This window comes from Centropristis striata, chromosome 9 (assembly GCF_030273125.1).
Source record: "Centropristis striata isolate RG_2023a ecotype Rhode Island chromosome 9, C.striata_1.0, whole genome shotgun sequence".
NCBI classification, from domain to species: Eukaryota; Metazoa; Chordata; class Actinopteri; order Perciformes; family Serranidae; genus Centropristis; species Centropristis striata.
In genome coordinates, this window is record NC_081525.1 from 3121917 (window position 1) to 3137319 (window position 15403).

General features: G+C 37.4%; 1 protein-coding gene across 1 annotated transcript in view; it reads right to left on the reverse strand.

Annotated features, from left to right (window-relative positions):
* Nucleotides 1–15403, reverse strand: part of apc2 (APC regulator of WNT signaling pathway 2) — a 50805-nt gene that overhangs the window by 16358 nt on the left and 19044 nt on the right. Inside the window, exons 7-8 of the mRNA XM_059340550.1 lie at nt 15230–15304; nt 83–178 (exon numbers count right to left, since the gene is read on the reverse strand). Of these exons, the coding sequence (XP_059196533.1) occupies nt 83–178; nt 15230–15304 (171 nt within the window). The remainder of the gene's footprint in view (nt 1–82; nt 179–15229; nt 15305–15403) is intronic.

Below are 15403 nucleotides of genomic sequence, written 5' to 3' on the forward strand. Positions count from 1 at the left end.
CTGTAATGTTTGTAATTAACTTATTTAGTTGTGATGATTTATTATTAGAGATCTGTGAATAATAAGAGTTTCTGTGCGTCACCTTGCTGCCTCCGTCTGCAGGAGCGTCTGTTCCTGCTGCAGCAGCTGACGAGTTGTTCTCCGGTTCTCCAGCAGGAGGCTTCTCCGCTCCAGACAGCTGCAGAGAGAGGAGGAGGAGGAGAAGAAGACATGAGGACATGAAGACATGAGGACATTTTACAGCAGAGGATCTGATTTCTGTCTCTGATGATCAGTTACATCTTCAGTATTACAAATATAAACATTATTTTTAATTTTTAATAGAATATTCATTTATTTATCCTGTATCTTTATTTTTTTCTTCAAGAAATACTACATTTTTAATTTATTTTGGCAATTATCATTAGTATTTATTTTTAATTAACAAATTATTATTATTATTATTACTATTATTATCATCATTATCATCATTATTATTATTATTCATTTTTTAACAAATTATTTTTAATGTATTTTTGTATTATTATTATTATTATTATTATTATTGTTATTATTATTATTATTATTATTATTAATTTTTAACAAATTATTTTTAATGTATTTTTATATTATTATTATTATTATTATTATTATTATTATTATAACTGTGTGGAGCAGCAGGTGGAGTGGTTCTGGGCTGAACGCCAGAGAAGAAGAAGAAAAACAACTCTGACCTATTTCTGCTTTCACAGTTTTTCAGGATGAAGAATTATAGATTTATTTATTTATATTTTTATGGATTTCAGTGAGATGGATGCTGGCTGAAGCATAAAGAGTGATTATAGTTATAATTTAGATTTAGATTTGGAAAATGTTGAACTGGCAGTGAGGTTCAGTGCTCTCACTTCAATATGTGTTTAAATATGAATATATATTTATTTTATTCATTATGAATTTACATGTTAAGTTTTAAATGTTGTCAGTAAAGGTTTCTAGATTTTTATCATGTTTTTTAATGATAAAAATCACTTAATTTATGATTAAAAATCAGAAAAGGGAAGTTATATTTTAAGGTATATATACTGTAATCTTTACATTTCTTTTAAAAATGTATTAATAAACCAAATGCTTGATGTTTGTGGCTTACTGTTGACCTGTGTGGCTACTTTATTGTTAATTATATTTTTAATTTGGTTATTTTTAATCCCAGCTTTCCTTCTGTTTGTTTTTCTTTATTACTTTTTAAAATTGTGTTTATTTTCCAAATGAATTTAATCTTAATGTTTGTCTTTATAATAATAGTTTCAATTATTTAAAATAAACTATATTATTATAGCTGCACATTTTGAACTAAACTAATTTATTCTTATATATTTTTTATTTTTAACTATTTGTTTTGTTGTAGTATATTCATATTGTTATGTAAGTTTCTATATTCTTATATTTTATGTTCTTTAATGTTGCATTACTACAGTTCTTATTCCCTCTAAATACATTTATAGTTTATTAATTTATATGAATTTATTGCATGCACTGGACAACAAAGCAAATTAATTATAAATAAAATCCTACTGGGTGAATAAATCTGATTCTGAACATTATTTTTTGTATTCATGAATTCCTTTTGTGTGTCTGTTTTATAACCTTTGATGTTTCCACTGAATGGAATAAATTGCTAAATTAATTTGCATCATTTCATCAGCTGGAAAAACATTCAAAACATCTGCAGCTTCATCACAGAATAAACAGAAATAAATAATAAAAACTCATCAGACAGATTTTTAAAAAAGCTGACCATTTAACACAGAAAGTGTGAAAACGCTCATTTCACCGCCGCCTGCTAATCCTCACACACACACACACACACACACACACACACACACACACACACACACACACACACACACTCGTCTTTGTCTGCAGACGGTCTTTGGCTCACACACACACCCCGAGGCGTTGCCATGGTGACGGGATGGAGAGAGGGGGGATGAAAGCTTTGAAACTCTCTTAGGATTCAGTCTGTGAATCCAAATGAAGCTCGATGTGTGTGTGTGTGTGTGTGTGTGTGTGTGTGTGTGTGTGTGTAAAACAAAGGAATCCTGCATATTTCTTCTTCTCCTTCCTGTATGTCTCTCTGTCTGTTTATGGCTCTGATCCAAACTCTCCTCCATTAAACACCCGGCTGCACACACACACTCACACACACACACACACACACACACATTACAAAATGGAGGCCAGCGAGTCGAGGAACATTCTCGCTTCACTCCATCAGACTCTGACTGTCAGATTCAGGATCAGAGATCTGAACAGTTTCTGCACAAACTTTACAGAAGCTGAAAACAGGAAATTAATCTGCAGACACACTGATAATTCATAAATATATCTGATCTGAAGTGTAAATATTCAGAGGCAGGTTTTCAAACATAAATAGTCCGTAAATAATCCATGCAGAGCTGAAAACTCATTTGTTCCATCAAACTGCTGAACTATTAAATGATAAATCTGAAGAGAAAAGGAGCAAAGTGCAAAACAAACACACTTTAAAACCTTCAGGTTCTTCTTTAAGATGTCAAACGTCTCTCATGTTTTAAGATGTTTTTATGATTTTTACATTTTTTTTCCTAACAGAGTTTAACACTCAGAGACAGATTTAAAGTTTTCTCCAGTGAAGTCCGGAGCATCTGCCATGCAAACCTTTTTCTATTATTTATTTTTTCTATATTTTTTGCATATTATTCAAAATAAAATAACATCACATTCAAGTCCCAGGTGAGGCCTAATATTATAATATTTATGTGTATTTTAATTTTTGAAATGATTTATTTTTTAAATATTTAATTGTATATAATTTAAAACAATCTAAACCTATTATTAGATGGTGTGTTTTTCAAATGATTTTATATTATTTAAACATTTTACAGTATATTGTTCAAGTCCCAGGTGAGGTCTCATATTATTATTTTTTACTTATTATTATTATTATTATTATTATGTATTTTTTAAATATTTTATTGTATAAAATGTAAAATAATCTAGATGTATGATTAGATAGTGTGTTTTTCAAATTATTTTATATTATTTAAACAAAAAAAAACATTTTACAGTTCACGTCCCATGTGAGGCCTATTATTGTAGTTTCTAATGTTCTTTAAACTTCTTTTATATAATTTTATATTTATAAATTATATATCTGTATATTTTGTATCATACTGTATCACTTAATTAATACCTACATTTATTTTTATTTTTAAATTTTGTTCATTGAGTCATTTATATATAATTTAATGATCTGTTGTGGACCAGGTCTGAGCCGGTCCCCTGTTTGTTTACTGAAACTGTACACTGGAGTTTTAATAATTTAAATAAAAACTGCAGTGTTTATTATCTAGAATCTGCTGCTCCATCAGTATACTGCTGCACCAGGTCACTGCAGAGACCTGAAGACCTGCAGACCTGCAGACCTGAAGACCTGAAGACCTGAAGACCTGAAGACCCAGAACCCTGGATCCAGACAGACTCACAGGATGTGTGTGTGTGTGTGTCTCTGTGTGTGTGTCTGTGTGTTTGTGTGTCTGTGTGTTTGTGTATTTGTGTGTGTGTGTGTGTTTGTGTGTCTGATCGACTCGTTGTGAACTCGAGATGTTTTCTCGTCTCTGCGGTTCGTTCGTTGTTATTCTCGGAGGAACGCCGTCTCTTTAAATCTCTCCCTGACAACCTGCAGCCTGACAACAGCCAATCACAGCGCAGCGCCCAGACCGGGCTCCTCTGCACAGCAACCAGGAGCAGGAGGAGGAGGAGGAGAGAGGAAGAGGAGGAAGAGGAGGAGGAGGAGGAGGAGGAGGAGAGAGAGAGAGAGAGAGAGAGGAGGAGGGAGAGAGGAGGAGGAGGAGAGAAGAGGAGGAGGAGGAGGAGAGAAGAGGAGGAGGAGAGAGGAGGAGGAGGAGAGAAGAGGAGGAGGAGAGAGGAGGAGGAGGAGGAGGAGAGAGAGAGAGAGAGAGAGGAGGAGGGAGAGAGGAGGAGGAGGAGGAGGAGAGAAGAGGAGGAGGAGGAGGAGGAGGAGGAGGAGGAGGAGGAGGAGGAGGAGGAGGAGGAGGAGGAGGAGGAGGAGGAGGAGGAGGTCTGCAGACTGAACCAGAACCGTCATGTGAAGAACTCTGAAGATCTGGATAAATTCTGTGTCATCATTGAACATCATTTTTAATATTTCCTACCAGCTGATGGTTTATTGAACGACAGAACTGTTTCATGTTATTATCAGATTAAAGCAACATTATGCAAGTTTTGTGATTTATGTGATGTGGCGACATGTCGCCATGTTGGATCGGTAAGAAAACTACAAAACTACAAACTTCCGTCTGTCCAACAGTACGTGTCATCGTCTCCCGTCCCTCCCCGTTCTCTGATTGGATCCTAAAGCAGGGCTAAGAAACAGCCATGGACACCATGCCGCATTGCAGTTCGAAACAAAATTGAGCACGCAAGGCATCATGGGTAAACCCACACTAGCACGAGCAGCTTTGGACAAAAGATACATGAAACTGTATCGAATGATCGGGAAATGTTGAACTTTGTCTTTTGTCTGATTCACCTCGTCGTTTTTGTAAAAATTGCAAATAAATGCGCAAAATTTCTCATAGATCATAACAGGAAATCAATGAGAAAAGAGCTCAGAAACAGCTCAGTTTGGGGGTTTGTCAGTTCTCTTTACTTTAACGTAGAACAATTATTAAAAGTTTAAAAGAGTTGCAAGATTTGGGACTTTATTGGGCCAAATGGACATTTTGATCATTTTAATGTCTGCTACAACTAAAGGTACATTTGTTTGGACAAATATAATGATAACAACAAAAATAGCTGATAAGAGTTTAATTTAAGAGCTGATATCTAGACATTTAACATGGTTTTCTTGATCATAACCAAAATCATTATCAATTGTGTCTTTTTTTGGTCATTTTTTATGTCTTCTTTTGGTCATTTTACATCTTTTTTGCTCATTTTATGTCTTTTTTTTTTTTTGGGTCAATTTGTGTCTTTTTTTTTGTCAATTTGTGTCCGTGGTTTTCTTGATCATTATTTTGGTTATGATCAAGAAAACCATGGAAAATGTCTAGATATCAACTATTAAATTAAACTCTTATCAGCTATTTTTGTTTTAATATTATATTTTTTCCAAACAAATGAACTTTGAGTTGTACCAGACATTAAAATCAACAAGAAATTGAAGAAAATAATGGTCTAATAATTTTCCACGACTGTATAAACACAATATCAAACAGCTGAGAAAGGTAATTTAATGTAATTTAACCTCTCAAACTACTCTTGTTACCCTAACAACAAAATATTAGTATGATCAGAAACAAAAGTCTCCCCTAAACTCCTCAATAATAATAATAAAGGACTGTGAGAGGTGGTTGTGTCCTAACAGGAAGCCCAGGAGTCTGTTTCTCACTAACTGTGTCTTCAGAGGAAGTTCAGGATGTGTGTGTGTTGTAAAACCTGAAGTTAAAAGCTGCTCCGACTCTTTAGAGAAGTTCAGAGCTGCAGAAACACCCAAACTTCTGCTGCCAGCAGCCAATCAGCTGCTGAGCTGCTGCCGTCAACTATGGAGACTAACTGGTCCAACCAGAAACACTCAGAGCCGATCGGACAGAGACGGAGACAGAGACAGAGAGACACAGATTACAGATCACACTGCTGGACTTAGGTTGTTAAAGTCACTTTGTTGTGTTTCTGAAGGAAGAATGAAACATGGAGGCTGAAGCAGCTGCAGCAGCTGTGAGTATCTGACTGAGATCATAAAACGAGTCTGAACATGAATCAGAGGTGAAGACGCTTCAGTTTAAAGTGTAAAGTTAGAGCAGAGAGTCAGAAACTGGATCTGTGACAGTTTTTAACAACATTTTAATCATTAATCAAACGGCTTCAGCTGCTATTATTGAAGGATTTACTACTTATCACTGTTTTATGTGACTAGAATTTGTGAATTTTTAACTTTCCTTTCCACATTTTTGCAAAACTGTAAAATGCATTGTGTGAATTCTGCTGTTAACATTAAATGCAGTAAAAACTGTTAATCTACAGTCACACAGTGGAGCTTAAAGTTAGCTAAATGCTAACAACAGCATCACAACCATGCTGCTAAAATCACGACCAGAAACTGTTAAATTTGCATAAATTATACAAGGAAAAAATGTTTAGACCACCTTTGTTTTCTTCTATTTCTTGTTCATTTTTATGCCTGGTACAACTAAAGGTACATTTATTTGGACAAATAAAAAATAGCTGATAAGAGTTTAATTTAAGAGCTGATATCTAGACATTTAACATGGTTTTCTTGATAATAAGAAAATAATTTTTAAGAAAACCATGTTAAATGTCTAGATATCAGCTCTTAAATTAAACTCTTATGAGCTATTTTTATTGTTATCATTATATTTGTCCCAACAAACGTACCTTTAGTTGTACCAGACATTAAAATGAACAAGAAATAGGAGAAAACAAAGGTTCAAATTTTTTTTCCATGACTGTTTTTAGATATACATGTATTTAAATCACTTTGCTTAATGCAACATGTGCCAAAGATGCACAACACGCATGACCAGCAGGGGGCAGCGCTCAACGTTGTCATTTCGTGCTTTATTTGAGGGCCGAACTGTCACTTTTTCTTCGTGAGCTCTCAGAGTTAATAATATTTTATTTTATTTAGAGTCAAGAGATGATTGGTACAGACATTACGTGTCGCTAATTATTTCCACATTTATCTGATGATTCAGGAGCTTTCTGAGGTCTCCAACAACACCAATGAAGAAGAGAGTCTCGCTGATGAACCTTCGCAGGAAAATGAGCAGAAAGTTCCTGAAATCCGTCTCCAAGAGGACGAAATGATGGACGAAGTGACGGACAAAGAGACGGACAAAGACACAGACAAGGTGACGAACGAATGTGACCCAGAAGACCAAAAGGACATAAAGATGAGGACTCCAGACCTTCTGAGGACGAGTCAGAGGGACAGACGGTCCGTCAGCCCGCTGAGTTTCTTCAAAGAGGACTTCAGCCAGTTCAAAGAAGAAGTTCTGAAGGTGTTCAGGGACAAAGACTCGGAGACTAAAGCCGCCAGCAGCACGCTGGACCTCCTGAAAGACGACTTCAGTCAGTTCAGAGACGACGTGACGAGCGTCTTCAAGTCCTCCGATCCCAAACCGGTTCAGTCAGCAGAGAAGACGATCAACCGTCTGAGCTTTCTGGACCTCTCCAACGTCTTCAGGATCGGTCCAAAGGAGCGAGACAATAAGAGCACCACGAGGGAAACGTCCTCCTTCAGAATAAAAGCTGAGGAACCTTTTCTACAGAGTCTCTTCAGGAAGAGTTCTCAGAGAGTAGAGAACAGTCAGGAAGTTAAAAAGACGTCTTTAGAGACGAGCGAGGAACAAGTGGACGCTGGTCTGAGGGGAAACGTCTCTGAGCAGAACGGAGAGAAAATGAACGGAAAAGTAGAAACGAACGAAGAAGAGGAGGACGCAACTGTCTCATGTCTGTCTGAGACACAACAAACTGAGGAGACAGTTCCTCCATCACAGGCAGGTAGGATCAGAACTTTCACTGTGAAACTAATAATTATGAAGTTTGCTGCTTTGAACAACTTTCTGTTGGGAACAACTGGATATAACTTTAACTTTTCCTTTTGCATTCAGCTCAGCTTTATCTACCAAAAGCACTTTGGAAACAGTGTTTTTAAAGGTGGAATAAATAAATAATTATCATTATAGAAAGTCAAAGGCTAGATGTTTGTTTTTTCCAGTAGCTTCTGTAACTGTACAATCTGTCATACAGCATTTCTTTCTGAAAAAAAATGACATATTCTTGGGATTTCTTTGCCCATAATCGGAGACAGGTGCAGCATCTGCAAACCTGAAGATTATGAACAAAGTTTAAAGAATACAAAATACATTTTGTAGCATTAAAAAAACTTCACCTGCACACAAACTTTTCACGTTTCATTGAAATTTGACTTTTGACAGAGAAAGTGGTTTAACACGCTGTTTGACTGTATTCCTTGGCTCGATATCGCCACCTGCAGGCTTTTTGTCAGGAATGCCTTACAACACCTGTTATGCATAAACAAGAGCAAAGAAAATGGGAATCAACTCAAAAATACTATATTATTTACCTTAAACAAGCTGTAGTTCAATTATTTTATAGAAGCTGGACGTACCAGTCACAGAGCAGAAACGCCCGACATTTGTGTGTGATTTAACAGCGTGTAACATGTTTTATACTTTATATTCACTCTACAGCCGAGCAGAGACGTGATGGAGAAGAAAAGAGTGAGGACGTCTCTGTGGTGTTAACAGAAGACGAGAGGATAAAGGACGAAGAACAACAAGAACAAGGAGAAAAAGAAGAAAAAGCAGAAGAACAAGAAAAGGCTGAACTTGTAGAACGAAAACAAGAAGAACAACAAGAAAAAGAACAAGTAGAAGAAAAAGAAGAAGTGCTGACGGTGTTCAGGGACAAAGACTCGGAGACTAAAGCCGCCAGCAGCACGCTGGACCTCCTGAAAGACGACTTCAGTCAGTTCAGAGACGACGTGACGAACGTCTTCAAGTCCTCCGATCCCAAACCGGTTCAGTCAGCAGAGAAGACGATCAACCGTCTGAGCTTTCTGGACCTCTCCAACGTCTTCAGGATCGGTCCAAAGGAGCGAGACAATAAGAGCACCACGAGGGAAACGTCCTCCTTCAGAATAAAAGCTGAGGAACCTTTTCTACAGAGTCTCTTCAGGAAGAGTTCTCCGAGAGTAGAGAACAGTCAGGACGTTAAAAAGACGTCTTTAGAGACGAGCGAGGAACAAGTGGACGCTGGTTTGAGGGGAAACGTCTCCGAGCAGAACGGAGAGAAAATAAACGGAAAAGTAGAAACGAACGAAGAAGAGGAGGACGCAACTGTCTCATGTCTGTCTGAGACACAACAAACTGAGGAGACAGTTCCTCCATCACAGGCAGGTAGGACCAGAACTTTTTACTGTAAAACTAATAATTATGAAGTTTGCTGCTTTGAACAACTTTCTGTTGGGAACAACTGGATATAACTTTAACTTTTCCTTTTGCATTCAGCTCAGCTTTATCTACCAAAAGCACTTTGGAAACAGTGTTTTTAAAGGTGGAATAAATAAATAATTATCATTATAGAAAGTCAAAGGATAGATGTTTGTTTTTTCCAGTAGCTTCTGTAACTGTACAATCTGTCATTCAGCATTTCTTTCTGAAAAAAATTAACATATTCTTGGGATTTCTTTGCCCATAATTGGAGACAAGTGAGCATCTGCAAACCTGAAGATTATGAACAAAGTTTAACAGATACAAAATACATTTTGTAGCATTAAAAAAACTTCACCTGCACACAAACTTTTCACGTTTCATTGAAATTTGACTTTTGACAGAGAAAGTGGTTTAACACGCTGTTTGACTGTATTCCTTGGCTCGTTATCGCCACCTGCAGGCTTTTTGTCAGGAATGCCTTACAACACCTGTTATGCATAAACAAGAGCAAAGAAAATGGGAATCAACTCAAAAAATACTATATTATTTACCTTAAACAAGCTGTAGTTCAATTATTTTATAGAAGCTGGACGTACCAGTCACAGAGCAGAAAAGCCCGACATTTGTGTGTGATTTTACAGCGTGTAACATGTTTTATACTTTATTTTCACTCTACAGCCGAGCAGAGATGTGGTGGAGAAGAAAAGAGTGAGGACGTCTCTGTGGTGTTAACAGGAGACGAGAAGATAAAGGACAAAGAACAACAAGAACAAGGAGAAAAAGAAGAAAAAGCAGAAGAACAAGAAAAGGCTGAACTTGTAGAACGAAAACAAGAAGAACAACAAGAAAAAGAAGTAGAAGAACAAGAAGAAGTTCTGAAGGTTTTCCGGGACAAAGACTCAGAGACTAAAGCCGCCAGCAGCACGCTGGACCTCCTGAAAGACGACTTCAGTCAGTTCAGAGACGACTTGACGAACGTCTTCAAGTCCTCCGATCCCAAACCGGTTCAGTCAGCAGAGAAGACGATCAACCGTCTGAGCTTTCTGGACCTCTCCAACGTCTTCAGGATCGGTCCAAAGGAGCGAGACAATAAGAGCACCACGAGGGAAACATCCTCCTTCAGAATAAAAGCTGACGAACCTTTTCTACAGAGTCTCTTCAGGAAGAGTTCTCAGAGAGTAGAGACCAGTCAGGAAGTTAAAAAGACGTCTTTAGAGACGAGCGAGGAACAAGTGGACGCTGGTTTGAGGGGAGACGGCTCCGAGCAGAACGGAGAGAAAATAAACGGAAAAGTAGAAAAGAACGGAGAAGAGGAAAGTGAAGTGGACGCATGTCTGTCTGAGACACAACAAACTGAGGAGACAGTTCCTCCATCACAGGCAGGTAGGACCCGAATTTTATCTGTAAAACTAGATATTGATGGAGAAACCTTCGAATCTAGATTATCTTTCGATGCTTTGAACAACTTTACGTCAAGGACAACTGGTTATAACTGTAACTTTGCCTTTTGCATTCTTTTTGCTTGGCTTTGACTGTGACTGCACTTTGTAAACAGTGTTTTGAACGGTGCAATAAACAAATAAAGTATCATTATTACAGAAAGTCAGAGTCTATTCTCCAGTAGCTTCTGTAACTCAGTACAATCTGTCTTTCAGCATTTCTTTCTGAAAAAAACCAAACATATTCCTGAGACTTTAGCATAATCCAAACATCCTCAAACCTGGATATTATGAACTAAGTTTAATGACAATAAATGGGGACTTTTCAGGTTTCATTGACTTAGACTGTATCCTGAGATGATTTGTTCTGTTTCAAAAAGTTACAAAAATAGTCGAGAAAGTTGGTTTAACATGCTGTTCGACTGTTTCTCTTGGCTCATTTTTGCCACCTGCAGGTTTTTTGTCAGGAATATATGCACAAAAACAAAGAAAATGGAAATCAACTGATAAAAATACTATATTATTTACCTTAAACAACCATAGTTCAATTAATCTATAGAAGCTAAACGTACCAGTCACAGAGCAGAAACGTCCAACATTTGTGTCTGGTTTGTATTTAATTTTACAGCGTGTAACATGTTTTATACTTTATATTAACTCTACAGCCGAGCAGAGATGTGAGGAAGAAGAAAAGAGTGAGGACGTCTCTGTGGTGTCAGTGGAAGACGAGAGGATGAAGGACGAAGAACAAGAAGAACAAAAGGAAAAAGAAGAAAAAGCAGAAGCAGTAGTAGCAGAAAAAGAACAAGGACAAACAGAAGATCAACAAAAAGAGGCAGTAGTACAAAAAGAACAAGTAGAAAAAGAACAAGAAAAAGAAGTAAAAGTAAAAGAACAAGTAGAAGAAATGGAAAAAGTTGAAGTTGTAAAAGAAAAAGTACAAGAAGCAAAAGAAAAAGAAAAGCCATCAGAGTCTGTCTCCTGGGCGTCTTTGTCCTCTGCAATCAATCTTTTCACCCTCAGAGACCCAAACAAAGAGGACACGAGGTGAGTCAAACAGCAGGAAGATATTTAAGGTTACGCATCATGTTCGGGTGTCTGATGTTGTTATTTGTGCTCCTGCAGGGATCAGCAGGGAGGAGACGTGTGGGCGCTGAAAAACTGTAAGTTCATATTGATTTTATTTTATCTTTCTGCCTCCCGTAAAAAAAAAGTTCCCTGCATTTAATCTCCCTGCATCTATAATATACAGCACAGTATCATCTGCATAGAGTCGGAACTTTAACTAACATAGTCTGTTTTTCAGATTTTTAAGAAATCGCAAAAAATACTAATTTTATCGTAGAAAGAAACTGTAAAAACAGGCATTATCGTGAGAGTTTTAACTTTCTGACGGCCCTTGAACATTTCTATTATAAAAAGTGACCAAAACTTGTGTTAAAATGTTGATTTTTGTGTTCAGCGTTGCTGAGGCTGTTTACACAGAGCAGAGAGGAGAGGACAGGAGAGGCTTGAAACATGATAATACTTCAATATGTATAATATGTGAAGAAAACCTTGTTTTGGCCATTTTGTGTGTTTTTGGGGTAGTTTGGGGTCTGTCTTTTGGTGATTTTACGTATTTTTTGGTCATTTTGTGTCTTGTTTTCTGGCCATTTTATATTTGTGACGACATTCGTGACACTTGGAAAAAAGTACTATATATATAAATTCCGTTTTATTCCAGTTTTTTTTCTGATTTCTGTCATTCTAACTGTGTTATTCTGCGCAAAGACATGTTTGAGTTGTTCCCACTTGTAGCCATGATTGGGCTGATTCCATAGAGCTGCAGGACTTACAGATTTACATAGATTTTATATTGAAACTGCTTGTTGGGGTTCAGAGGGTAAACAGAGAAATAATTCTTCAAATATTAAATTTAATTTCTGAAATCTTCCCTTTTTTGTTTTTGTTTCATCCCTCAGTTGCTTGTTACTTGACCTTTGACCCCAACACGGCCAACCCGGAGCTCCAGCTGACCGACAGCAACAGGAAGGCGACCCGAGTCTGGTCCCACATCCGGCCCTCGGACCACCCGGACCAGTTCAAGCACTGCCCCCAGGTGCTGTGCCGGGAGGGGCTGCTGGACTCGGTGTACTGGGAGGTGGTGTGGAGCGGCGGCGCCGACATCGGTGTGACCTACAACAACATCTCCAGGGACGGGGACGCGGTGAGCTGCCTGCTGGGACACAACGAGCGCTCCTGGAGTCTGGAGTGTTCGGAGGGCAGCTACACGCCGTGCCACCGCAACCGGAGGTTCAGGTCCTCCTCGCCACAGCCCTTCACCCACCGGGTCGGGGTCTACTTGAACTTTTCTGAGGGCTCGCTGTCCTTCTACTGTGTCTCTCAGGACGCCATGGTCCACCTGCACACCTTCACCTCCAGCTTCACCGAGCCCCTGTACCCGGGGTTCTGGGTCTGGGCCTACGAGGGCTCAGTGTCGCTGAGCCAGGTGGAGCTGGACTGGGAACGAGAGCTCCAGTGACTTTAACCCACTGGGACACTAGGGACATTTTTGTCATTTTTGCACTTTTGTTTTGGCAATAATTTTGGCTGTGGTGCTGCACATAGCATGATTTTGGAAGGTTTTTTGTCTTGATATAAAGTCATGGTAACAATGATTAGAGCACCCTTACACTTCAATTTCTTGTTTATTTTACAACTAAAGGTACATTTGTTTGGACAGATATAATGATAACAACAAAAATATCTGATAAAAGTTTAATCTTAGAGCTGATATCTAGACATTTAACATGGTTTTCTTGATAATAACCAAAATAATTATCAATAAAACCATGTTAAATGTCTAGATATCAGCTCTTAAATTAAACTCTTATCAGCTATTCTTGTTGTTATCATTATATTTGTCGAAGAAAATGTACCTTTAGTTGTACCAGGTATTAAAATGAGCAATAAACTAAAGAAAACAAGGTTGGTAATAACTAAAACATTTCGCCAAGACTGTATATTGGAGCTGAAATTTCAATCTCTCTAATGGCTCTATAATACACTGCGTATTAACCCTGTAAGGGCATTAAAGGCCAAAAATGTCCACTTCCAAAAAAATGCGACCAAAACTTCACAGATTAATATATTTTTCTACTTTTTCTGCATAAACCTATTAAACAACTTCCACCCTGCTAAAAACTACCAAACATTCAATTATTTTGAGGATTTTAACCCTTTAAATGCCAGTTTGATTACTTGAAGGGTGTTAAATTGTAGCGATCTGAGAGGGTTCAGAAGTAGACGCAACTGTGACATCACCCACTGTTTTGTAGATTCATGTTTAAAGCCTTGAGTTTAGTATTTTGGCTGACGCATCTTGTTTGTTGGAGCAAGAAGAATATTTGGGATGAGAGGGTGGAGCCAAGTTATCAGCTAATGCTAATACTAGCTGATAATTTGGTCAGCAAGACGCAAAGATAAACAGCCGACTTCTTGGAGCACCAACTGACACTGAACAAGATGTTTTCAGGTGACAAAACGTTGCAATTGACTTTCTTTTAAGGGTCAAAGTTCAATGACAAAAACATGGATAACAACATAGCAGCAAGCTGTCAATCATGCTGTAGCCCCGCCCCTAACCCCTCCCTGCTTCCTGCTCTGTTTGACTCTAAATGGACCATAATCTACTAAATGAACATCATGCTGGACTGAAGAAGACTGAGACCATAAACTCATTATGAGAATGTTTACTGAGAGCACACATCTTTTTCTCATAGACCTCTATGCAGTCAGACCTCTTTCTGCAACCAGTGGAGTCAAAACATGAAAAATGAAACTGGATCTGAAACCTCTCAATACATCTAACACACTACATGGTTTTAGCCACCAAAACCAACAGAACAAACCAGAACAGACCGGGTCCAGCTGGGTCTTGTTGTGTGTTTACACCTTCAGCTGATTTAACAAACATCTATAATTCCAACTAAAAACCTAAACAAGTCAAAGATTCTGAAACTGAAAGACCGAACAACAAACTGTTTCTGTATCAGGTCACAGCTGAAAACATTCTGATGCAGAGAAAAAACCCAATAAGAAACTTTATATATTTATAATATTCACTGTCAGCTGTCAGTTGTGTTTGTGTATTCCTGTTTGTGTGTGTGTTTAATAAATAATATTAGATAATATGATATCCTGTACAATCTGCAAAGCCCTTTGAGGCAAATCTGTGATTTGTGATTCTGGGCTGTATGAATAAAATTGAATTGAATTGAATTGAATTGAATGATAATTCATTTTATTTAAATGCACCTTTTATAACAAAATAAAAGTGCAGCTCAAAGTGCTTTATAATGGAAACAAAGCAATTACACAGGAATTAAAAATCTGTCCTAAAGTGGCTTAAAATAAATTTAAAAAAAAATTAATAAATAAAATAAAATAATCAAAATCCGAAAACAAGTTTAAAATTTTAAAACAAGTATGCAAAATATATTAAAAAAACATTTAAATAAAAATAAATAAATAATCAAATTATTATTATATTATTATAATTATTACTATAATTATAATTAATAATAATATTAAATAAATATTCACAATTATATAACAAAAAGGTAAAAAATAAATAAATAATTCAATACAAAATTATAAAAAGAAGTTGCTTGTCTATTGTGTGTATTGTCTGTACTGCAGATGTTTTGTGTGAAGTGTGTGTAGTATGTGTATTGTGTGTAGTGTGTGTTGTGTGTGTATTGTGTGTGTACTGTGTGTATGTCTGACCTGTAGTTGTGTCTCTTGACTCCCTCGGGCCTCCTGCAGCTCTTTCTCCAGCTGCTCCAGACGAGCCACACGCATCTGCAACACACACACACACACACACACACACACACACACACACACACACACACACAGATGTTTCACCAGCTGTTTGTGTTGCGTCCCGTCAGCAACGAT